The following is a 27,825-nucleotide window of genomic DNA, read 5'->3' on the forward strand; positions in this document are numbered from 1 at the left end:
TTCATTGGATGATGAAGCAGAACACGTCTGTGTGGATACTCTGAGCACAGTTATAATACCAGAGTCCAAATCTTGAAAACTTTTTAGAATTGATACCAAGATACAAACAAAGAAAAACATTTTGTGGGGAGAATTTGCAAAGAACTTCCTGAAGAGTCAGTTTGCTCTCACGTGGGCCCTCAGAGAGTAAATAGTATTGGGTAAGATGCTACAAGTGATAAATGCATGAAAGGAAATACACAAAGGTTATGATTTTATTTATTTATTTTTTATTTGTTTTTATTTTTGGCTGTGCTGGGTCTTCGTTGTTGTGCGCAGGCTTTCTCTAGTTGTGGTGAGCGGGGGCTACTCTTCGTTGTGGCGCGCGGGCTTCTCACTGCAGTGGCTTCTCTTGTTGCAGAGCACGGGCTCTAGGCGCACGGGCTTCAGTAGTTGTGGTGCACAGGCTTCAGTAGTTGTGGCACGCGGGCTCTAGAGTGCAGGCTCAGTAGTTGTGGCACACGGGCTTAGTTGCTCTGTGGCATGTGGGATCTTCCCGGGCCAGGGATCAAACCCGTGTCCCCTGCACTGGCAGGCAGATTCTTAACCACGCCACCAGGGAAGCCCAAAGATTATGATTTTTAAAACTGCATTATATCCTTGGGCTAAATAACATGACGATTTGAGGTCTATATGGGGAAATATTTAAGTTTGAAGGAACAAGACTAAGGAAAACTGGGCAGAAAAGAGTGTGGAATTGTGGAGGGTAGGGCATGGCACTTTGGAAGCAGTTACTACCTCCTTGATAGTTTCTTCTGCTCTGTTTTGTTTGATTTCAGTCATGATTCTTTTAACTTTTCTTTCACCTCTCTGTGTATTTTATTGATATTTGTGTCATAGAATGTTCATCATTCTATGAGACTAATAACACAAATGAGAACTGTTACTATATGCCAGGCACCATGTTGACTGTCATACAGATCAAATTTACTGCTCATATAAATGCTGTGCAGTATGTATTTATCATGCCCATTTAGACATGAAAAGACCAAGGCTCCCAGGGCTGCACGGCTGGTGAAAGCACATGGTACTGGTACAGTTATAAGCAGGTAGATTCCCTGGAAGGAATACAGAGACAGAACAGATTTCTCCTCCAAGTTCTTGAATGGACAGAAATCTTACATAGCACTACTACTGGCATATCATGGTTTCCTGGTACACCACACAGTGGACAGGATGTAAGGGAAAGGAGGGGGGGACGTTAAGCTAGGGCTGAAATGGCTAGAAGTTGCATTTGTTTAACATCCAATTTACTGTGATATAGCTTGCTAAGCATCAACATCTACCATCACTCTGTGGCCAAGAGGGCCTTAATGTTCCCTCCAGATGGACAAAACTTCAGACAGGCTTCTTCTGGACTCTGGACCCCTGACCTCCCTTTTCTTAGAGCGTTTACTTTAGAAAACTTGTGGTTGTACATTCTTTCTCTGCTCCCGTTGAGATGTAAAGCCCTTAAAAAGCTTCTTGCCAGTTTTACAACCCAGGAATGTCTTCCTCAAAGACCTGGGAGCCAGCCTTTAATATGTAATCATCAAGAGAGAGAGCATCAGTATCTCCCAGTCTCTGTGGGAGGATGGGAGCCTAACTTCCATATGGATGTCACTTAGCAAACGCAGAGGCCTAATCACAAAGGAAGAATACCTGCAAATTCAGAAGTAACTCAATGTGCTTGACACATCTAACTGATCAATCTCTCCCCTAAAGATACATGCTCCAGTACGTTTTTTAAAATTAATTTTTATTGGAGTTTAGTTGATTTACAATGTTGTGTTCATTTCTGCTGTCCAGCAAAGTGAATCAGTTATACATATAGATATATCTGCTCTTTTTTAGATCCTTTTCTCATATAGGCCATTACAGAGTACTGAGTAGAGTTCCCTGTACTATACAGTAGGTCCTTATTAGTTATCTATTTTACATACAGTCGTGCCTAGCTTACCTCAGTGCTTCCAAACCCTCTGCACAGTGTGACTTACCTCCTTGTTCTTCTCAGTTTCCACCAGGTAATTATTGTAGCAAAAACACACAACACATGCACAGACACACAAACACTCATACACATGTCCTAAGGTTAAATATTTTCAGACACACTAAAGTCAAAATGAGAGGTTTCAAATTGATGACCCTCTGGCTAGATATATATTCAAAACATATAGACACAGTCTGTCTTTAAATTTTGAGCCAACATTTGGAATTTTGGAGTTTTCAAATAAAAATCTAGACTTCAAGCTTCTCTTAAAAAACCAGAAGAACTAGCAAAATTGGGCCTGCTTTCCCACATGGCAACAAAAGGCTGGAGCTGAGTCAGCCTCACCCCCTTGAGACGGCGCCCTCTCCTCAGTATGCCGCCCTCTCCTCCACTCAGTAACGTCCACACATGCACTTACTCTGGAACTGCTACCACTTCACTGCATTGCCTGCCTGCCTCAGTAGGTATTTGAGTTTGGTCTGAATGTATTTCTAAAGAATAGATTTCTTTTCCTAACTGACCCTTAATTTGTAAGTCTCAAACCACAGTGACATTAGTATTTCACATCATTATGTAAAATAATGTTGTTTTTTTTTGTTCATCCGTCTTCCATTTGCATTTGTTCATTTAATAATTTAATTACTCGAGAGGTTTAACCCTAGGTGTCAGGCACTGGAAATTGTACCATTTGAAACTTTACAAGAAATGGGCTCATTATGAACGACAGAGATCTTAATAATGGCTGCTGCTGTAACTTCAGAGAATCAGTGAATCTTGGATGTCACTGCTTCTGAGGGACTTATTAAGTCTTTTGAGGAGGTTCCATCTACCTCCCTAGCTCTGGGTGTGAGGATAGTTTCACCCTTCCAGACCTACCTGCATTGATATGACAGTATAAAATGGTTTCAAAGAAGGAAAGTTGACTATTTACAGGTTTTTCAGGTTCTTCCCTTGGAAAGTAAAATGTATTTTCTTCTTATGTTTGGAATTTTGCACTATGAAGTCATGTGTTAGTATATCTGATCAAGGAAAAAGGCCCTAATAAAACAAAAAGTTGAGAATAGAAGCTTACAACGAAATGCTTTACACTGGTGTTTATTGAGTGCCTGCTGCATACTGGGCACCATGATGAGTCAAATAGCATCTCTGTCTTTTGGAAGCTCTGGATTAACATAAGTGAATTATGTCAAGGGCTAAATGTTAATGCAGTCACAGCTGCCCAAAAAAGGAAAGATGTATACAGTATTGTGAAAGAATTTGAATCCATATTTTTTAGAAAAAATAAATAAGTGGATGATGGAGAACTACAAAGAAAAGTGAAAATCAATTACATATGTTTTAGAAATATTCTGCATTCTTATGGGATTGGATAAACACTGTAGGGTGCACTAAGTAATATGACTGATTTCCTAATGAGTACCAACACTTGCACGTTCCCCTGCATGTCATCATCTTTGATGGGGTTGAGGTGATGCCTCTGCCCAGTTTCTCCTCCTCGAAAAAGCCTCTGCTCACACGTGGCCTGAACTGGGATAGGGCTGCTCCAGCGAGCTCTCTCACTATCCTCTGCAAATTTCTACCCATATACTTGCCACTTTGAGTTTTCTTTTTTCACTTTTAGAAAACCTGCTTTTTTTCTTATTACATGCTAAATGCAGAAAAATACAAGAAAAAAAGGAGAAAAAGGGACTTCCCTGGTGGTGCAGTGGTTAAGAATCCACCTGCCATTGCAGGGGACACGGGTTCGAGCCCTTGTCTGGGAAGATCCCACATGCCACGGAGCAACTAAGCCCGTGCGCCACAACTACTGAGCCTGTGCTCTAGAGCCCGCGAGTCACAACTGCTGAGCCCACGTGCTACAACTACTGAAGCCTGCGTGCCTAGAGCCCATGCTCTGCAACAAGAGAAGCCACCGCAATGAGAAGCCTGTGCACCACAACGAAGAGTGGCCCCTGCTCGCCCCAACTAGAGAAAGCCTGTGCGCAACAAAGACCCAACACAGCCAAAAATAAATAAATAAATTAATTAATTTAAAAAAAAACAGGAGAAAAAAATTTAAATTACCTGAAAATTCATCACCAGAAATAATAAACACTACTAGAATTTCAGGGTCTTTATTCTATGCCTGTCTAGACTTTTTTAAACTGAAATGGATTATATAGTACACATATCTTTCATTTAATGTTTTATAAAGTGAATATGTCTTTATTCCATTAAATATTTTTCCTGTAACTTACTTTTAATAGCTATATAGTATTTCATTGTATCAAAATACCAATATGTATTTAACCATTCATTATTGGCCTACAGTTCTTTTTTTTGGCCTACCATTTTTTTTGCTATCATAAATAACCTGTGAGGAAAATTATTGTAGCCATATCTTTACATATGTCTATGCAATTTTTTGGTACAAATTTTTAGAAGTGAAATGGTCAGAGGATATAGTTATTTTTAAGGCCATCCATACCCTACAAAGATTGTCAGTTTACACTTACCATAAATGTAAAATAGTTTGTTCTCTTCATAAATATATTATATATAAAAAATTTTGCCAATTTGACATTGAATATGATATTTTATATTTTCAATTTGTATTTCTTTGATTACCAGGCAAAGTTAAACCATACACAGGCACTTAATAAACATCTGTTGAATGACAGCATTCTTATCCCAACAGGCCGCCACTGTTAAAATATTTTTCAAATTAATTAAAAAATCTCTTTCAAACTGGGGAATATTGGAGATAATGTAAGTTAAGTGCCTGACACAGTTGGTGATAAAAAAAGAAAACCTATTAGTATATTTCTCTAAAAAAATTTCTTCAGAGCCTGAGTGCAACATTTTCATTATAGTAGTTTCAGAAGAAAAAAAATCTACATTCATTTAACAAAATGATTCTGGCTGAATCAGTTGAACAAATTTAATTTGTTTGCTTTTATATTTGCTACTTACTCAAAGTTATAAAATCTAACCTTATGCCATAAAATAATTTTTTAAAAACCATGTTTAAATACAATTTGGAAAGACTCTGGAGACAAAATGGTTTTATCACGTAAAGAAGGTACTCTTTCCTGTGCTCCTTTGTCATCTATAATCTGGGAGACATTTGGCGACAGTGAATGAATCCATCTTTTTCTATGCTCTAAGGAATGATGTGTGACCTAACTCATGGTAGACATTTGTCATATATTTGTTGAATTTTTGGATTAATGTTTAGTTAAATAAGTGAAACTAATGAACCACTGTATGAGATGTTGGTAGTTTTCCTTTGCATCTCATACTCTGCTTCAAGGAAGCACTCCTCTCCCTTCCCTTGTGGTTCTGGGGAGCTGTCAGTTGTGGCACCTTGAAAGCAACACACCACAGTAATTGGAAGCATTGGTTCTGGGGCACCTGCATTTTAATCTTGAGTTTACTATTTACTAGGTATGGGACTGGGGCAGGTTACCTAAGCTTTCTGTATACCTCACTCTCCTTATCTATGAGATGGGGAAAATACTAGTAACTTCCTAAGTGTGTTGTGTGAATGAAATTATTTGATACATATAAGAGTCTTAGAATGATGGCTTCATATAGTAAATGCTTAGCCACCATTAGCTATTATTATTAGATTACTATTAGTATTTTCCAATGGCCGCTATCATTTGGCCCAGGCCTAGACATTCCTAAATTCCATGTGCAGTGGCTATGGTTTTTCCAGGAAGAGCATGACCTTAGCAGAACTATTCAAAACTCTTTTAGGTGCTCAACATTGGGAAAAATAAATTCAGTTTTTTCTGAGGTTGCAGGGCCTGGAATGTGTAAGTTTAGGCTGGTTTGTGGTTCTCTTGCTCAGGAACATGGAGGAAATTTGTCTGCAATGGGAAAGAATAAAATCCTCACAAAGAGGCTGACCTTCAAGAGGGAGAGATGCTGTGTTTGAGAAGGAGAGATCGTATATTTTTGCTTAGCTGGACTTTCAGTTAGAGATACCACTAATTCCCTTTTTACCTACGCTAGTTTATGTTGGGTCATTGCGACTCAAGGAAGCTGACTGGTACAACTGTTGAGGATGTGATTCCTATTTAGCTTTTAGTTGGGGTATTGAATACTTTGATGGAAAGCCTTTCTCAAGGAAAAAACTAAGGCCCAAGAGAGGAAGTTGTGAAGGTTTCTCATAGCTCTTAACATGCTTGTATTCTACCATGTACCTGAATTTGTTGCTTTGAGCATGCCTGTGACTGACCACAAAGCAATCCTTAACACCCAAGAAACCGGATTAAATCTGCTTCCTGTTTTGCTGGCACCGACAGCTGGGACATACTGAGCAAAGGCATTCCCTAATGACTTTTTTGAGGGTAAGTATAATATACAGAAAAGTGCACAAAGTGCTATATACATGTCCCTTGGTGAACACAGAATGTGTTTCTGTTGAGTATACACACAGGAATCAAATGGGCTGGGTGTGAAGTATGTGTATGTTCAGCTTTTGTTGATATCATCGTTAGTTTCCTAAATTGGCTGTGTCAATCCTAATGATTATGATTTAGAAAACTCATGAGGATGTGATTTCTGCAGGAAAGCTAATGCTGTGGCTCTACATACTTACTCCCTATATTTACCCAAATAATTTATTTTCATAGCAACACTATTGTTAAAGTGCAGTACAGGAGAGTTAGGAGAACAACATTCAAACCTAGAGTGGGCTTCTATGCTGATGAGTACTCTTCCCTTCTCAGAAATTAGCAATAAGTATTTAAGTCATCTTATATTCACTTCCATAGCAAGCAGGCTTCATTAAACCTCCCTCTTTTGAACTATTTTAAACAAACATTTAGAATCCATCACTGGTGACTACTTTCACTAAAAGAAAATAAGAAGAGAGGTTTAAAAATATTGTGTGTTCTCTGCGGTATTTTTCAGGAGAGGAAAAGTACTCAAGGGAAGAAACATAACCAGGGATTTCTATTTTATTTCATATTAGATTTATTTTATTTTACTTATTTTGGAACTCAGGTACCAGGAACAGATTTAATCACACTCCTCAATTCATGGCACACTTTCATCATCATTCCAGGCAAGGCTGATCTCTTGTTTTATTTATTCCCTTTTATCTACATTTCCCACTCATGTTCCCCTTTCTCTACACAAGCAAACCCTCTAATTTGTTTTATGTGGTTCCATATACAAATATATTCTTAAAACTTTCATTTGAAAAGATACTTGTACCCCAATGATCATAGCAGCACTATTTAGGTCAAGACACAGAAGCAACCCAAGTGCCCATCAACAGATGAGATATATATATATATATATATCTCACATTTTCTTAAGCCAATCATCTGTTGTGTGTATATATATATTTACACACATATATATCACACACACACATATATATATACACACATACACAAAGGAATATTACTCAGCCATAAAAAGGAAATATTGTCATTTGCAGCAATGTGGATGGACCTAGAGAATATTATGCTTAGTGAAATAAGTCAGACAGCGAAAGACAAATCTATATGATATGACATATGATATGAATCTAAAAAATAATACGAACGAATGTATATACAAAAGAGAAACAGGGTCACAGACATAGAAAACAAATTTATGGTTACATAAGGGGAAGGGGAGGGGGAGGGACAAATTAGGAGTATGGGATTAACAGATAAAAACTACTATACATAAAATAGATAAGCAACAAGGATTTACTGTATAGCACAGGGAATTATACCCAGTATCTTATAATAACCTATAATGGAATATAATCTGCAAAAAAACTGAGTCACTATGCTGTATACCTGAAACTAACACAATATTGTAATTCAACTATACTTCAATTTAAAAAATGAGCAAAACATAAAAGTCTTTCTCTAGCAACAAAAAGGAATATATTAATATATATATATATATCAATGTATTCTTGCATTCTTATATTGTGGTTCTGTGTGTGGATTTTAATCCTCATAAATGATATTGTGCTATAGCTCTGGCTCTTTCTCTTATTTCTGACAATGTTTCTAAAGGTGCCTCAGTCACCTCTTCTCTCGAACCCCTTAATCTCTTAATCATAGAGAGCCCCAAGGTTCAGTTTTTGGTCTACTTTTCTTCTCATCACGCACTTGGTGATGTCACCTAGATCATGGCTTTAAATATCACCTACAACAACAAACACTCATATAAAAAAAAGAATCACGCAACAAACAAAAGGTTCTAGGTATCAGACACAACAATAGAAACTGGAAAAATGGTAAGACATGTTCCCTAATCTAAAGAAGATCAAAATACAGTGGAGGAGACAGACAGGCATAAAAATTATTTTACAATGTGGTAAGAGAGGAAGTATAAATGTGGTTAAAAGCACAGACTAAAACACCAAACAGACCCAGTTTGAAATCTTAGCTTTACCTATCACTTCTAGCTGTGTATTCTCTAAGGCTCAGTTTCCACATATGCTAAAGGGGATAATCATAGTACCTACCTGATGGGGTTCTAGCCATAAGTAAATAAGATAATGCATGTGAACCACTTAGTAGAGTGTCTGGAACAACTATTTTAAGTGCGATACCAGATGTACATGAGGGTAAGGAGCCTTAAAGAGGGAATAATGAACATCCTGAGTGATCTGGAGGTTATCTGTTGAGTGGAACCTTGAGACATGAATAGGAATTCATGATTAAGAACAGGAGGGAAAGGAAAACAACATAGGAGCAAGGTGTACTCTGTAAAGAGAAAAGGCAGTAGTTAGTGTTCATGTGGGAAAATAACAGGAATGGTTGAAAGATTCTTAAGCATAGAATTAAGGTCGGGTATTATGTCAAGATAGAGCTAAGCAAAACCTATAATATTTAGTAAGGTATGGGCAGTTTCATAGTTACAATAATCAAACACAAAGACCTGGGCTTCCCTGGTGGCACAGTGGTTGAGAATCTGCCTGCCGGTGCGGGGGACGTGGGTTCGAGCCCTGGTCTGGGAAGATCCCACATGCCGCGGAGCAACTAGCCCCATGAGCCACAATTACTGAGCCTGCGCGTCTGGAGCCTGTGCTCTGCAACAAGAGAGGCCGCGATAGTGAGAGCCCCACGCACCGCGATGAGGAGTGGCCCCCACTTGCCACAACTAGAGAAAGCCCTCGCACAGAAACGAAGACCCAACACAGCCATAAATTAATTAATTAATTAATTAAATTTTTAAAAAAACAAAAAAAACACAAAGAACTTAGAGACCAGCAGTCCAATGCCAATTTTATATGACGAAGTGGGGTTTAAAAAATAAATTTGATTAGAAATGGAAAAAGCTAAAGGCAATTTTAAAGTCAACAAAAAATGAGAATTATTTGAATTATAATTGAGACCACTGCTCATTCTCAGGTCATGTGATTTGAGACTCAGGTAGTACAGGAAATTACGATCCAGTTTCCATCCCTTGTCTCTTCTGATCCAACAAAATATATCTTGTCATTAAAAATCTCAAATGATGGACTACCTTCCCTAAATCTGCCTTCTACACAGGGCGTCTATGAAGCCTGGAAACATAAGTAACATTTTACTATTTTACAGATTGAAGATGTCTTTGACAATATTACGCATATTCGCCTATGTCTGGGTAAAGAGACACTTTCTAAACCTCTTTAGTTTTATTTTAACAATAAACTTTCATTAAGTAATTTTTTTTAATTACAAAAATAAGGAGAAAAAAATGTGGTAATCTAAAGTGGCAGGGCCACACACTCCCTTCAAGTACTGGGCACTCGCTCACCTTCACAAGGAGTTCGTTCAGTGAGCTCCTTCTCACTACTGTACACCGCTCCGGAGGCCTTCCCTTCTTGCCACAAGACATCTGCAGAGAAAGGGAAGACCACTGGATCAGTAAGCAGGAGCCTTTGGGAAGACAGGTTCTAATAAAGAAGAAATAGGAAGAAACTCCTCTGCGTACAAAAGAAAAAAAATGTTGGAGTGGAAACTCAAAGGCGTTCTTACATTAAATCAAGAAAAAGTACTCCAATAAAGAGGTATCACAGGGCTTCCCTGGTGGCGCAGTGGTTGAGAGTCTGCCTGCCGATGCAGGGGACGCGGGTTCGTGCCCCGGTCCGGGAAGATCCCACATGCCGTGTAGCGGCTGGGCCCGTGAGCCATGGCCACTGGGCCTGCGCGTCCGGAGCCTGTGCTCCACAACGGAAGAGGCCACAACAGTGAGAGGCCTGCGTACCGCAAAAAAAAAAAAAAAAAAAAAAAGATCTATCACAGCAAAATAGAGATGAAAGACCAACAATTACCATCAACAACAGTGTGAAAAAGGTATTAACAGCATCTAGGTACAATAAAGATAGTCCAATAACAATGTCATCATCCTCAACTGCCTTCCAGCAGCAGAACAATTTTCCTTTATCTATACTCATTTTCTGTTCTCTGTATGGCTCAGGTTGACCTTTTTCGGCAGTGGCTTCCTTCTTCTCTGCCTTCCTAGCCAGTCAAAGGAAGTGTGTGAACTGCTATGAGCAGAGTTAGCAGAAAAGAGTAAGGCGAAGGTGTGGAATTTCAGTATACTATCACCAGAGCTGGAGCCAGGGAACTGAATCCCTGACTAGACAAACCGTGGTGAGAGACGAGCCATCAGCCTCCTGTCCTCAGGGACCCCTCCTTCAGACAAGCCCGGAAACCCATACAGAATTAGCCACCTGCTTCCAGCAACCTCTGCTGCAGCACTCAGCATCAGGAACACAGCCATCACTGGGAGAAGGCTCAGAGGACAGGTTCCTGACCAGAATGTAAGGTCTGACTTTCCACTTCCTGTCTGAGGTGCTCCCCCAGAGACACTCTACAATACCAACGAATCTGTTCATGTGGGTGTCTCGGGTCCTTTTATGACAACATGGCTGTGCCCTATTGAAAGTGGGTAGTGAGAATTACAGAAGCACCCTAGCTGAAAACTGTTGCCACGGGCTCTACAAAGCCAAGATCTGCAGTTCCAATGAGAGCAGAAGACTGAGTAGTGAATATCCAGACAAACCCCTCATTCTCACGTGATCTGTCAGCTCCGGCTTGTGGTCAATTTGACTTTCCCTCTTTCTTTAGAGGACACTGGTCTGTGCCATGCATGTCTTCAGACCAGAGGTCACTAGCGTCTCAAAAGTAGGATACATGGTTTTATTTCCTGTTCTTTTACTGGGGCTACAGAGTATGGCAATGGACAGTGACTTAAAAGCGAAAAGGAAGGAAATATGCTGCAGCCAACCAGCCCTCATAATCACAGAAATCTTTAATATACAGGCCTCAGAGAATGCTAATCCTTGCTTTATGTCATATATAAATCCTGGACTGTATCTAGTTTTGTACCATCTGATGTCAAAAATTCAACACATGTCAATTAGAAATTTTTAAATGTAATATGGTATCCTGGACTAGATCCTAGAACAGGAAAAAAGACATTATAGAAAAACTGGTGAAACAGGAATAGAATTTGTAGTTTAGTTAATAGCACTGTAACAATGTTAATTTTTTAGTTTTGACAAATGTACCATGGTTATTTTAGATGTTAGCATCAGGAGAAGCTGGGTAAAGGGTATGTGGGAAATCTCTGTATTATCTTTGCAAATTTTCTATAAATCTAAAATTATGCCCAAAAAACCCAACAACAAACACTCATATATGTATATATGTAAAATATATATAATGTATATATAAAATCATTACATATGTATATGCATAATATACACACATACACACAAATATATGCTCACATACGTATATACACATACATATATATGTAATGTATGCACATAGGAGTATGTTTATATATGTATATATACATGTGCATGTATATGTGTTTATAGGAGTATATATGTATACAGGAGTACTTACATATGTTATATATAGAGAGAAGTAATATATGTATATATGCATGTACATATATATACATATACACATATTGTGTATACATACACAGACACATATATATGATAGATAATATAGATCTTCAACCCAGAGTTCTCTCTCGAATTTTAGACTCATATCTTTTAAAAAATTTATTCATTTATTTTATTTATTTTTGGCTGCATCGGGTCTTAGTTGCAGCACGAGGGCTCTAGTTGAGGCACGCAAGCTCAGCAGTTGTGGCACGCGGGCTTAGTTGCCCCGCGGCACGTGGGATCTAACTTCCCTGATCAGGGATCAAACCTGCGTCCCCTGAATTGCAAGGCGGATTCTTTACCACTGGACCATGAGCGAAGTCCCTAGACTCCTAAATCTTAAAAAAAAAAAATCCCTGCTCGAAAATGTAACTCCTTGCTCCACCTTTGGCCTTTCCTATCTCAGTTAATGACAGCTCCATGTTTACAGCTGCTTAGGCCAAAAGTCTTGGAGTCATCTGTTACAGACTGAATTGTATCTGCTCCAAATTAATATGTTGAATTCCTAACCCCTGGTATCTTAGAATGTGACCTTGTTTGGAAATAAAGTCATTACAGATGTAATTAGTTAAGATGAGATCATTAGGGTGGGCCCTAATGCAATGTGACTGATGTCCTTACAAAAAGGGGAAATTTGGACACCGACACATGCATTTACATGGAAAGCGCCATGTAAACATGAAGATAGCCATCTACAAACGAATGAGAGAGGCCTGAACCATACCCTTCCACCAACCCCGCTAACACTGTGATCTTGGACCTTCTGGCCTCCAGAACTGTTGGACAACAAATTTCTGCTGTTTAAGCCACCAGTTTGTGGTACTTAGTTACAGCAGACCTAGCCAACTAATACAATATTCTTGACTTTTTCTCTCACACTCCACATGCACTCTGTCAGGAAGTCCAGTTGACTATTACTTCAGAATCTCTCCAGGATCTGACCACTCCTCACCATTTTCACAGTTACTACCCAAGTTCAGGTCACCATCATCTCTTGCCTGGATTATTGTGATAGCTTCCTAACTGGTCTCTGTGCTTTCACTTCAACCTCTAAGTTTCCTCTCAACACAGCAGCATCTAGAATGGTCTTTTGAAAACCCAAGTCAATGTTCTGCCTCAGTTCAAATACCTGGCAACTCTTCCTATTTACTCAATAAAACAAAAGCCTTGGAAGGACCTTCAGGATTCCATATAATCTGCCTCCTTCCCTAATTGTCTCTCTGACATCACTTCCTACTACTCTTCCTCTTACCAACTCTGCTCCAGCCACACTGGCTTCCTTGATGTTCTTTCAACACACAAGCTCTTGCCTTCAGGTTTTTTGCACTGGCTGTTTTCCTTGCCGGGAACACTCTTTCTGCAGCCTGTATGGCTTTCTCACCTCCTTTAAGTCTTTCTCACATACCCCCAAATGAATGAATAAGTGGATAAAAATGCATCAGCTAAAATGCTCCAAAGAGATCCATATTAGTTCCATGTTCATATCAGAGCTCTCTAACATATGATCTTGTTTCTTTCAAAATCTCAAAGAAGAAAATACGGGTAGGATTAAGAGTTTTAATGGAAAGGATAAGTCTATCTTACATGTACATGAGAAAGTGCCAATTAGGAGGGCAGTGATTCCTGGTTATGCTTTTCCTTTACCCTCTGCTCTGTTTGTGTGTAACTCCAAGGGTTCTCATGTTGATATTGCCTTTGGGTAGCCACTTTTCCTACAGATTCATGTATCTCCAATTGTGTTTAGCAGTGGGTTATAGCTAGGCATGGAATAATCACAGCTATGCTGGGAAGGAAGGCTAGGCTGAAGCCAATCTCTGGTTGAAACCCAAGTGCCCAGAAACCAGTAACTCTGAACATGGAGTGGGAAAAGGAGCCAGATGAAGAGTGGGGAGTTTGGGCCAAGGTACAGATTTACATGTTCAGATTTAAGATTTAAGTTAAACCAGAGAGCAAGAGAGCTTACAACAGTTTCTGCCTCTCCGTTCCCATGCTCTTTATTTCCAGCCTAAGTACTTCCATTAGGCTCACTTTTTGCCCTCTGACTAAACACCCTCATACTTTCCCTTTCTCCCATTCACCAGGTTAACTTTCACATACCCTTTGAGGCTCTGCTCAATCACAGCGTTCTCTAGGAACCCCTTGCTGACCCCTCATTTCCCCTAACCCAAGTTGGGTTAAGATCCCTTTATTCCACTTCCACTAAGCATTCTCTGTGTATTTGATGGTCTGCTTATTTTTCTGCTCTCCGCCCCACTGTGAGCTCCTTGATGGTCAGGATGGTGCCTTATTTATCTGTATCTGTATCCTCAGTGCATAATAAATACCTGGCACATAGTAGGACTTTGATCAATGTTTCATGAATGAATGAATGAAACTGCAGCCAGTTTCAGGGTATGGCTAGCCAGGTTCTTCAGGTGGAAGCTCAGGAGGCTTGTTAGGTATCTGAGAAGTTGGCAACTTGCTACAGCAAGGTCTGATGATCTTTTCTTGGTAAGAGTTGGGTCTGACATTTCTTTCGATTTACAGGGAGAAAAGAGCCTAGGAAACTACAAAATACTAAAGTGAAAGTATGTTTTCATCAATTATTTTTCAGTTACTACACAAGTCAACAGAAATGAAAAGGGACAGCATCCCAGAGATGTTCAAATGATTGGAATACTCAATATAGTAATAATGGTTTATCAGTAATTCCTGTACTATTAAATCTCTCTGGGAACCATGAATCTTAAAGGTACACTGTGTAAACTGCAAACTGGAAGATTCTAAGGTCATTTTAGTTCTCTCTAGGCTACATAAATTCCAACCTCCCCTTTCAGAGAGGCAAAGATCATGGAAGGTCTTACTTATTCACCTCTGGGGTTTGTGGTGGAGGTGGGAGAAAGCCACGGAGGCACATCCGGGGATGAATGCATTAGCCAAATGGAACAGAGACTGCATAAGCAGAGCAACCTCTCTCACTCTCTCTCTCATACAGCACAAGGCAGTGGGATGGTGAAAGGAGCCCCAAACTGAAGTTAAGAGACTCAGGATCTAGTCCTTGCTATGCCACTAAGCACTTGTGCAACCCTGGACATTTACTTGCTTTTTCTGCTTCAGTTCTCTCTTCTGTAGAATGGCTAGGTTAGCTAGATGATCTCTGAGATCTTTTTCAGCTTTAGGATTTTGTGTTTCTGTATGATGACTAACCAAGATAACTAAAGAAGGAGTAAGACTGGGGGAAAAGAATAATGAATGGTATTTTGGAAAAGCTGAATTTGAGGTTCCTGTGATATACCTGGTTGTCAATGACAAGAACTAATTGAAAGTGGAAGTCTGGTCCTTGGAACAGAGCTGGGAGCGGAGGTACAGATTTGGTAGTTTATCAGCAGGAGGTAAATGGAACAATAAAAGTTATGTGACCAGCTAAACCAGTTGTGAATAAACAGGTTATGTACCAAAATAACTTGGTAACAGCCAAATTATAATTCATTTAATATTTATTTGATTACATTTTCCCTTATTCTATATTTTAATGGATGGTAATAATAGCTGCTACCATTTGTTGGGTATTGGCTATGAGCTAGGTGTTGAAGAAAGTGTTTTACATTTATTATCTCATTTAATATTTATAAATAACTACATGAGGTCAGTATCACTATTCCCATTTTTGAGATGTGGAAACTGAACACTGGTCTGTTGGTAAACATCTAACAACTGGATAGGAACACGCAAATCCCTGAGTTACAGTGGTTGTTGACCTCCATGGTGTAAAAACTCTCACCATGGCCTATTTCAAGCTAACAACAAGAGGCCACTGAACAGAGAGATAGGAAGAAATGCGCCTTATGTAATACTGTCACCATACAGATATAATAAACATACATATCTTCAAGAGCATAGATAATGGTAACGTGGTAAAATAATTAGAAGGTCATGAGTTTGGGTATTCACTACACTTGTTAATATTGTTTATTTAATTTTAAGTTTATATGATTTAATCTTTTAACTAGCTGTGTTTAACAACTGGCTTCCGTAGTTCCTAAAATTGTAACAATCTGCTCTTGCAAGCTAGTATAAGCTGGCTCCACACACCACTGAAAATGATGCTAAGACAGAGTAAGTAACTTGCCTAAGGTCACATAGAAAATGTCTGGGTCAAGATTAGAACCTTGATCCACCTAATTCTGAAGACCGGCTCTTAACCACTAGACTATCATCTGTAAAACTATAAAGTGCTATATACTGTGTATGGTAAAAAATTGTTGCTGCATTTCGTATTTGAAAAAAATGTTATGTGGTCTTAAGTGTCATCAGTAAGGAGGGGTTCTAGTGGAAAAGCAGCCATGAATCAGAAAAGTCACAGTGCAATTTCTGCTTTTCTGGGTCAGTTCTTGTGCTTGAGTTTCCCTGTTAAAGGAATGCTTTGTGTCCTTTCTGAATCGCACTTCAACCCGCATTGGGAAAAAAAAAATAGAAGAATTTATTAACATCTTTTAACGTTTCTTGTAGACAGGACTCATGGAAATTTAAATGGTTGTTATTATTACTTTGAATATAACTTTATACTAGCCATACTGAAAATAAAATATAAAGAAATATAACAAGCACCTATCGTTTAGCATCCATAGATTAATGCAATCTCTTTGTAGCCAAAATGTATAAGGATGTTTATTACATTAAGTAGTAAAAAAATAAAACATCTGGAAACAATTTTTAGATCTTGAAGAATCAGATGACAAAATGATGAGTCTCAGGGGACTAATCATATTCACCCCTCTGGAGAAAAGGTTTGAAAAAAATTTTAATGCTTTCTGAAAAACCATACTTATTTTAGCTTCTCCTCTGCTCCCTATCATAGGAAATGACTTACTCACAGAATTTCATGAACTGCTCATAAAACTCTACTTAGGTCTTTGGACCTGAGTGAAGCCCGTAGTTAGGATTGCAGCTGTAAAGCTACCATCTAGCTCAATAAATCTAGACAAACCAAGTAGCTCTATGGATCATTGTGTTGTAAAAATAACGTATCATAGTTGTGATTCTCTTGGTTAAAAAAGGGACTTCCCTGGTGGTCTGGTGGTTAATACTTCGCCTTCCAGTGTAGGGGGTGAGGATTTGATCCCTGGTCGGGGAGCTAAGATCCCACATGCCTCGCAGCCAAAAAAACTAAAACATAAAAAACAGAAGCAATATTGTAACAAATTCAATAAAGACTTTAAAAATGGTCCACATAAAAAAAATCTTAAAAAAAAATAAGGAGATAAAGCTCCGTTATAATACAGGGGAAGCTATAAGTAATTTGGCCAGTGGGTGAGGAAGAGAACAACATAGTATACTCTAGACAAGAATGGTAAAGTTTAGGAAGGGTCAGGCTGCTTCTGCAGATCGCAGCTCTGAGTCATTGTGCGGTGAGTACATGCTGAGTTGGCACGCATGCTTGCCTTCCTGGCATCCGCAGGCTTTACTAATCTTGTGTTCTAGTTCCTTACTCACATTGGAAAATGAAACTTTTTTTCTTGTTTGGCTGTTCAGTGTTTTTAGATATATATGGCAATCTTTAACAAATGACTGTATTGACTATGCTCCACCCCCACACACACTTTGGAACTACAAATTTACATTCTACAAACAACTAATTTGACAACTACTTGGTCTATGAACAAGCGGTTGTTGCATCATACTTTGCGCTAAGCATGGTGCTGTACTGTAAAGGATATGATGGATAAGATGCTGTTCATGTTCCTTGGCAGGGATATTAGACATGTGCATAGATATTAGACATGTGCATATAAGGCAGAAGATGCAAAATGCAAAGTGAGGGCTCTGGTCGTTGGTGCTCTGAGATGTAAGACAAAGAGACAGCTCTATCTGAAGCTTCTTCCACGGCTACCTGGGAGAAGTGCATTAGTGAACATAGAGGAGGGGGTGGCCATGAAGAATATATAGACTGGAAAGTACAGCATCATCCAAAGAGAGAGATTGGTAGGGATAATAATTAGACCTCTCTTCCTGTCACCACCGAGGACACAATATTTGAAAGCCTGTCAAGCCCTGTTAACACAGATCCTGGGAAGTGTTCCTATTGAAGCTTGTGGCACATTTGAATGCAATAAAACATAATATTCCATAATGCTTTGGGAGAAATCTTTGTCTTTCCCTCCAACAATTCATTCTACTTGCTAAGCCACGCTTCGCTGAGGTCACCAAGAAGTCATGAAGGATATATGGATATGACTAAAGTCATCACATTACACGTTAGTCACTGGCTGCAGTGCTGGTTAGAATGAGAGAAACAGCTGGAAATGGTACAGGAACACAATGTGGGCCATGTCTACCTAAGATGGATATTTCTAGCTGTCATAGAGGGTCTGGCCCTATATATACCTCTTTTCTGTGCTGTTGAGCTAACTGATTCAAAGACACTGTTGTTAAGAAGTGGAAACTGGGAGCTTGGTAAGATGCTATCCTCACTGAGGTAAGTCTCTTCCTTCTTTTTACCACTTTGGAGTGGCTAGGAGGGATCTGAGCTAGACCTTGATGCACAGCACTCTCGTCTTCATTTTGTATGGTTCACTGATAGCGCATTTCCCACACAGACAGCTGTGTCCTGTTGTGCTGATGGGTTGAGACACACGAGGCAGATGGAGAGAATTTCCCTGTGATCACCAAGGTTTCTCTGCCCCCAATAGCAGCAGTAGCAGTCTGCTGGGACTTGAGACTGGAACACCACCACTGGTGTGGCCAACTTCCAAGTTCCTAAATCATTGGGAACTTAAACCAGAAAATAGCAGAGTGGCAGGGCTCCAGTTGGTGCCCAAATTGAAGCCCAAATCACCTCAAAACTAAACAACAGGATATTAGATCCCAAGTTTTGTAAGAATACTATACAGAAAATGCACAGATACCAGATGTGGTGAAACCCGGTATTTGAACGTGGTAAAATATTTTGCTTTTTCCTCCTAGAGATGAATCTTTAATTTCAGGCTTATATCACCATTCTTTCAGTGAAGAGAAAGGACAACTAATAGTTGGTTACCCTAAAGGATTCTGACAGGAATACTTGAGTCATGAAATATTAGCCAAGCAACTCTTTGGATATTCTAAAATAAACTGTGTAGAGAACTAAGTGTTTCATGCCAGGACAAAACTAAAAAGCTTTTCTCAGAGGTCTCCCTGACCCCCCTTTTCTGTATACAATCTTATTGGTTGATAGCACCCAGTTTTTGGCTGCATTGCAAGGAACCACTCAGCTGTGGCTGATTACTGCTCTCATTTTTTCCCCTTGTTCAGGAATCTTCTCATGAGCATGTTTCTGAGAAAGCAAGACAGAAAAAGTTTTTCCCTTGTTTTGGGGAAGCCATTATTGGAGAGGCTAGTGTTAGGGTAATAGACTAGGGCTGAGATAAAGGGGAGGAATTTAGAAGTGTTGTGAAAAACAACTGTTTCCATCCCTGGAGTTGTGAGTCACAATGGGAGAAATGGTCTCTATCCTTGGCTCTGCAGTGGAGAGCCACAGAGTCACGGTGTGACTCAGGAACATGCTTTCATTCATTCAGCACTTATGGAGCAGCCACTCTGTGTCTGACACTATGTCCAGCACTGGGGATGCACAGTGAGGAATAGATAAGGAACTTGTTCTCAAATCACACAATTTCTCTAAATACTTTCTTTATGTTTACAATGTGAGGGATGGACTAGAATGATCTTTCAAGGCCCTCTACCTCTAGTACTTGAATCTTTATTTTTCTGTGGGCTCACAATGTGCCCAGAAGAACAGTAACAGGAAAACTGGTTCTCAAAGCACATGCCAGATATTGTGCTAACTAATCACTTTTATATACATTACTCTATTTGTTTTCTCAAGAAACTCCTAAAATAAGTATTATTATATCCATTTTATAGATGAGAAAACATCTATAAAGCATCAGAGAGGTTGAGTTACCTTTTGTTGTAAGTGAGAAAGAGGCAGTGCCAGACTCAAACCCAGCTCTGCTGACTCCAAGCCCAGCATTCTTTCCCCCTCCTCTGTTCTCCAGATTTATAATGTTAATTCATCTCCCCTGGACTTTTCTCTGGGAATATTTATGGAAAACTTATTCAAGAACCCATGGCAGTACAATATGTAATATGTAACTTTTGCCTTATGGGTCTTCCATTAGTCTTCCTTCCCTCTTTACCTACTAAGTTTTCTTATTCATCCCAAGGGTGATCTTGCCACTTCATTTAAGCCCAGGGCTTCCACTGCTTTGCCTTTGCTTGTGCTTTACTTTCAGCTTGGAATCATTTTCAATCTTGTCTTCAGCCAAATTCTGTACTCTTTCCCAGACTTTGTCTTACTCCTAAATTTAATTCATTCATCCCCTAATAGTTATCCAACACAGTAAGAAGTTAAAAAAAAGAGTATAAGATCATCTCCTTGGGGGAAATAAGATATGCACAGATTATAGGAAAGTTATAGGCTAAAATACTTATAGACCTGTAAGGGAAAGAGAAGGAAGGTAGCAGAATAGGGCTGGAGTCACTGGAACTTGAGGAATAGTTAAGGCTTGATTAGATGAAAAGAGAAAGAGGCAGGGAGAGGTAACAAGGTCAGACAAAGAGCAGAGAGGTCCGCTGAGTATTGAAGAAGTTGGATGTCTTCCTGGCTGGAGTGACTAGCTTTGAAGAACTATGGAAGCTGGAATGGAACATTTGAGCTGGATGTTATTGTTGAAGAATGTTAATCAGAAGGAGTACTGGATTAAGAGTTTGCACACCTGTGTTCTTGCCTGATCAATTTGTAATCTGGAGAAAATTGATCAAGAGACCTGAGTCTCCATTTCCTTATCTCCTGGGGCTACCTCGGTCTATAGAAGTCCAAGCTCCTTAGAATAGCCTGTCTCTTCTCCCACTGTTCCCACCTCCAGCCATTTTATAGTATGTCTTTACGTGTGAGGAGTCAGTTATGAGCTAAGACCTTTCACAACATGGTATAATCACATGTACTCTGTGAGAACGCTCACAGTGCTGAAAAACATGATTTCTCACAAAGGTACACAAGTTAAATAATAAAAATTAAGCTATACAATTTAAATAATGAAATCAGGCTACACAAGTTAAATAATACACATGCATTAAAAATTGAATTTTTGATCGTGAGTTTGGGATTAGCAGATGCAAACTAGTATATATAGGATGGATAAACAAGGTCCTACTGTACAGCACAGGGAACTATTATATTCAATATCCTGTGATAAACCATAATGGAAAAGAATATGAAAAAGAATATATATATGTATGTATAACTGAATCACTTTGCTGTACAGCAGAAATTAACACATTGTAAATTAACTATACTTCAATAAAATATTAAAAAATGGAATTCTTACCCTACCAATTTCATAACTTAACTTTAAGACACTAAAGTTCCTTAATTAAATATTTAGAATTAAAACTTTAAGGCTAGAGAGTTTCTGTTTTAACTTGAAAATGTGAGGCAACAATAAGGTCTTAGGGCTTTCTTTTCAGTTGTGTATGATTCAGACAGTTAGTGGTGCCAGATAGGATGAATGGTCTCAAAGATGCTAATCTGGAAAAAAAATGTGGCCAGGCAAGCGCAGATGATCAGCCAGGACAAAGCAGGCAAGAGCAAAAAGAGCATCAACCATGAGTCTTAGGAAAAGTCAATGTCCAAAGTCTTCAAGGAAGCTGTGATGTTAATTTTAGTGTGTCAACTTGGATGGGCCATGGGGTGCCCAGTTTTTTGGATAAACATTTTTCTAGGTTTGTCTCTTGGGGTGTTTCTGGATGAGATCAATATTTAAGTCAGGAGACTAAGTAAAGCAGATTGCCCTCCCCAGTGTGGGGGTCTCATCCAGTCTGTTGAGGGCCTGAATAGAACAAAAAGGCTGAGAAAGGGAAAATACACTCTCTTTGCCTGACTGTCTTCAAGCTAGAACACTGGTCTTTTCCTACCTTCAGACTTGGACTCAGACTGGAACAATACCTTCAGCTCATCTGGGTCTCCAGCTTACCAACTGCAGATCCTGGGACTTCTTAGTCTCTATTGTTGTATGAGCCAATTCCTTATAATAACTCTATGTATCTACGTATGTATGTATGTATGTTTCTATCTATCTATCTATCTATCTATCTATCCATCCATCCATCTATCTCCTATTGGATCTCTTTCTCTGGGGAACCCTGACTAACACAGTAGCATTAGCATCTGGATCCAAAAGTGAAGGAACAAGGCAGCAGGTTTCTCTCAGAGTCCAGTGGCAAAAGGTCTTTTGTGTCCTTTTAAAGACACATGTACCCCAATGTTCACTGCAGCACTATTTATAATAGCCAGGTCATGGAAGTAACCTAAATGCCCATCGACAGACAAATGGATAAAGGAGATGTGGTACATATATACAACAGAATATTACTCAGCCATAAAAAGGAACGAAATTGGGTCATTTGTAGAGACGTGGATGGATCTAGAGACTGTAATACAGAGTGAAGTAAGTCAGAAAGAAAAAAAACAAATATCCTATATTAACATATATATGTGGAACCTAGAAAAATGGTACAGATGAACCAGTTTGCAGGGCAGAAATTGAGACACAGATATAGAAAACAAACGTATGGACACCAAGGGGGGAAAGTGGCGGGGGCGATGGTGGTGGTGGTGTGATGAATTGGGAGATTGGGATTGACGTATGTATAAAATGGATAACTGATAAGAACCTGCTGTATAAAAAAATAAATTAAGTAAAATTCAAAAAAAACAAAGGGGCTTCCCTGGTGGCGCAGTGGTTGAGAGTCTGCCTGCCGATGCAGGGAACACGGGTTTGTGCCCCGGTCCGGGAGGATTCCACATGCCACGGAACAACCAGGCCCGTGAGCCATGGCTGCTGAGCCTGCACGTCCAGAGCCTGTGCTCCGCGACGGGAGAGGCCACAACAGTGAGAGGCCCGCGTACTGCAAAAAAAAAAAAAAAAAAAAAGAAAGGTCTTTTGTGTCCTTTTAAGTGCAGTAATGCAAGCTGATCTTTTTAAGAGGTAGTGTAGTTTAATGACTACATTGGAACTAGACTGCCTGGATTCTTATCCTGGCTCCACTATTTATGAGCTAGATGACCTCAGACACATTACTTAACTGCTCTGGGCCTCATTTTTCTCATTTGTAAAAAAAAAAAAAAAAAAAATACCTCCCAATAGGTGGTTGTGAGGATTATATAGACCAGTATATGAAAATTGCCTAAAAGAGTACCTGGTACACAATAAGTGTTACTTAAATGGTAGTTATTATAAACCCTCCTGGACTCATTGAGCTCACCACAGTCTCTCATAGAACATTTTGGATCTTCTGATCAGCAACTTTTTCTTCCAGTCACTGACTAAAGAGTGGGAGAAAGAGGAATTCCACAGATGTTTTCCTGAGCTTTACCAGGAAGTCTTTGAAATCATCTAACAAGATACTTTTAGGCCAAGTATCACCCAGTGTCTTGGCTTTTCAATAAGTTAAAAGGACCATGTCCTGGAGCAGAAGTTCTCAGTAGATGCTCACTTTCAGCTTACTTCAGCAGCACTTTCTTTAGGTATGTGACTGTAAGTCTACTGTGTGAAGAAGAGGACTGAATTTCCTTCTTTCCTTTGATATAAATTGCTTTCTGATTACAGAAGAATTATACACTCATTATATAAAATTTTAAAAATATAAAAGAATATAAAAATAATCCATAATCCTAGCGTCCAAAGATAACAAACAATATTTTGAAATGTGTCTTTCTAGTTTTTTGTCCATTTGTCTGTGACACATACCTTTTTAATTTTTTTATTTATTTTTACTTATTTTGGCTGCACCATGTGGCATGTCGTTCCCTCACCAGGGATTGAACCCATGCCCCCTGCATTGGAAGTGTGGAGTCTTAACTACTGAACTGCCAGGGAAGTCCCAACACATACTTTTTTAAAACAAGATTAAGATCATAATATATACAACTGCTGTTCCTCGTTCTCACTGTCATGCTATTGTGAAGATGACTCTGTGGGAGAGTTCCCCCTGATGTTCGTTTCTGGATAGAGTCTCAGTTTCCCATTACTGAATCAGTATATCATTTCCCATCCATGACCATTTGTTAGGAAATGGAGCCTAAATAACATGTTATTTTAAGGTAATTCATTCATAGGCGAAGATATTTGATCTTTTGATCAGTAATTACTTTGAATACTCTCTACCACTGCTGCTTCCATTAATGTGGATAATGATAGTTGAAAGAAAGAAATCAGTATACAAAGCTGTAGTAATCAAAACAGTGTGGTACTGGCATACGGACAGACGTATAGAATTGAGAGTCCAGAAATAAACCTATACTGTTATGGCCAATTGATTTTCAACACAGGTGCCAAGACCATTCAGTGGGGGAAAAAATATTCTCTTCAATAGCTCGTGCTGGACAACTAGATATATGCATGCAAAAAAATGAAATTGGATCCCTACCTCACACCATATATAAAAATCAACTGAAAAGGGAACAATGACCTAAATATAAGAGCTAAAATGATAAAACTTACAAGAAAATACTGAGGGTAAATCTACATGACCTTGGATGTGGCAATGGATTATTAGATATGACATCAAAAGCATATGCAACAAACTATAGAAATGACCCCTGAAAGCATAGTCTTGTACCACAATGTTCATTGTAGCTCTATTTACAATAGTCAGGACATAGAAGCAACCTAAGTGTCCACTGACAGATGAATGGATAAGATGTGGCACACATATAAATGGAATATTACTCAGCCATAAAAAGAAATGAAATTGAGTTATTTGTAGTGAGGTGGATGGACCTAGAGTCTGTCATAGAGAGTGAAGTAAGTCAGAAAGAGAAAAACAAATACCATATGCTAACACATATATATGGAATCTAAAAAAAAAAAGGTCATGAAGAACCTAGGGGCAAGACGGGAATAAAGACGCAGACCTACTAGAGAATAGACTTGAGGACATGGGGAGGGGGAAGGGTAAGTTGGGACAAAGTGAGAGAGTGTATATATAGACATATATACACTACCAAATGTAAAACAGACAGCTAGTGGGAAGCAGTTGCCTAGCACAGGGAGATCAGCTCAGTGCTTTGTGACCAGCTAGAAGGGTGGGATAGGGAGGGTGGGAGGGAGGGAGACGTAACAGGGAAGAGATATGGGGAAATATGTATATGTATAACTGATTCACTTCGTTACAAAGCAGAAACTAACACAGCATTGTAAAGCAATTATACTCCAATAAAAACGTTAAAAAAATAATAAAATAAATAAATATTCATTGCTTAAAAAAAAGCATATGCAACAAAAGAAAAAACAGAGAAATGGACTTCATCAAAATTAACAACTGTGCATGAAAAGACATTATTAAAAAGTGAAAAGATAACCTAAAGAATGGGGAAAATATTCTTAAGTCATATACCTAAGGGTCTAGAATCCAGAATATATAAGGAACTCTTACAACTCAACAAAATGACAAATGACCCAACTGAAAATTAGTCAAAGGACTTGAGTAGACATTTCCCTAAAGAAGACATTCAAATGACTAATAAGCACATGAAAAGATGCTCAATCTCATTAGTCATTAGGGAGATGCAAATCAAAATCACAATGAGGTACCACCTCAAACTCATTAGGAAATTTTTTGCAAAAGGAAAATATGGAAAAATAAAAAATAAGTTTTGGCAACGATGTGGAGAAATTGGAACCCTCGTAGATTGCTGATGAGAATGTGAAATAGTACGGCCAGTGTAGAAAATATTTTGGTCGTTCCTTAAAAAGTTAAACATAGAATTGCCATATGATCTGGCAATCTCACTCCTAAGTATATACTGAAAAGAATTTAAAACCGGTACTCAAACAAATAGATGTACACATATGTTCATAGCAGCACTATTCAAAATATACAAAATATCTATCAACAGATGAGTGGATAAACAAAATGTGGTATATCCATAAAACAGAACATTATTCAGCCATAAAAAATGAATAAGTACTGATATATACCACATTGTGGATGAACTTCAAAAACATTAAGTGAAAGAAACTAGACACAAAAGACCACATACTGTATAATTCCACTTATATGAAATATTTAGAATGGGTAAATCCATAGAGACAGAAAACAGATGAGTGATTGCCAGGGGCTGGGAAAAGGTGAGTATGGGGAGCAACTGCTTAATAGGTAAAAGGTTTCTTTTTAGGGTGATAAAAAATGTTTTGGAACTACGTAGAAGTTGTGGTTATACAAAATTATGAATGTTTAAATGACCTTTTAAGTGACTGATTTTATGTTATATGAATTTTACCTCAATAAAAAATAGAATAATAAGTTAACTAGACTAACTGTGATGATAATTTCACAAAACCTACATATAAAAATTAAAGAAATCAAGATTAGATTCTTTGTTTCCTTTTATATCTGCAATATTTTATGGTTTCAATTTTAAAACACAGTAGCAAAATCATGACATAACTTTGGCTATTACTATCTTAGGGTTTTATTAGAGGTCATACTAATGGGTTCTCCCACATTTTCACCAACTCTGTACAATTCAGATTTCAGTCCAAGGCTTCAGGAACATTGCAAACAGCTGCAGTGGGATTAGGTATCTGACCGTCAATGACACACCAACTCTGACGGACAACTGTGTAAAAGTACGTAGTTGGAAACTATATTTTCTTTTCAGTCACATTTGGTTGGCACATTTTCTAGAGGCTTGAATTATTGAAAAATATGAATGGGTTTTTCATTTTAGTTTTTTTTATATAAGAAAATCATTAGGAAATTTATACACACACATTTGAATCCTTAAATACCCTGAGAAACTTCGTTGCACAGTTAGGATATTTTTATTTCAATGATATTGTAGCTTAAGCATAAACTTTAAGTCTAATTCTACATGTCAAGCTTCTAAATGTAGTGATTCTTTTCAGCATTCCATTTTCTCATGTTTTCCCTTACTTTTTTTTTTTTTTGCGGTATGCGGGCCTCTCACTGTTGTGGCCTCTCCTGTTGCGGAGCACAGGCTCCGGACGCACAGGCTCAGTGGCCACGGCTCATGGGCCTAGCCGCTCCGCGGCATGTGGGATCTTCCCGGACTGGGGCACGAACCTGTGTCCCCTGCATCGGCAGGCAGACTCTCAACCACTGCACCACCAGGGAAGCCCTCCCTTACTTTTGTAACATCATTTAGTTGATTCCTATGCATTACTCAAATGTAAGTGTACTAAAAATACATTGAAAAAATGTCCCATTTTCTTTGAAATTAGGACAATTTAATAGCTAATGTGTCTGTTTCTGAAAATACTGAGAGGAAGAAAATAACCTCATCACTTTCATAAGTTTGTTCTCTATACTCTGGTTAATCTTTTTTTTTTTTCTTCTAAAGGCTTTAGTTGAAAAATGCCATCGAATTACATCAGTAGTTTTCATTGGTGCACCACATATTTCCGATTGTACTTACAAAGCTCTTTCTACTTGTGACCTCAGAAAGATCTGATTTGAAGGTCTGTGATGTTAAAAAGTGGTTTAGCATTAATTTTACTTTTAATCTTGTGGCAATTCAAATACAATACTTCTTTTTTTAAAAAAAAACAGGAAATAAAAGGATTACTGATGTGTGCTTCAAATTTATAGACAAGAATTCTCCAAGTATCTGTCACATTTACATGGTGGACTGCAATGGAATAACAGATGGTAGCCTCAAGTCACTCTCATCTTTGAAGCAGCTTACTGTGTTGAATCTGGCAAATTGTGTAAGGTAATGAGTCATTCAGTCAAGAAACACTGATTATCTAGAATGTTCCAGACTTCCTCAAGATGCTCATCGGTTAGGAGAGTAAACATGAAAGTCAGGAGTCCAAGTGGAGGTAAATGCATAGTTCTGCAGTAAAACAAAGGAGGGGCACCCAACCCAGACTATTTATGT

The 27,825-nt window shown here is 38.6% G+C and overlaps 1 protein-coding gene across 1 annotated transcript in view; it reads left to right on the forward strand.

Moving 5' to 3' along the window:
• The window catches only part of FBXL13 (F-box and leucine rich repeat protein 13), a gene marked incomplete at both ends in the record, with an annotated part of 183,419 nt that overhangs the window by 103,472 nt on the left and 52,122 nt on the right, over positions 1-27,825 (forward strand). Inside the window, 4 exon segments of the mRNA XM_082846252.1 lie at positions 26,453-26,551; positions 27,286-27,393; positions 27,397-27,403; positions 27,495-27,657. Of these exon segments, the coding sequence (XP_082702378.1) occupies positions 26,453-26,551; positions 27,286-27,393; positions 27,397-27,403; positions 27,495-27,657 (377 nt within the window).

The sequence above is a fragment of the Leucopleurus acutus genome (genome assembly GCF_964270905.1).
Source record: "Leucopleurus acutus genome assembly, chromosome: 9".
NCBI classification, from domain to species: domain Eukaryota; kingdom Metazoa; phylum Chordata; class Mammalia; order Artiodactyla; family Delphinidae; genus Leucopleurus; species Leucopleurus acutus.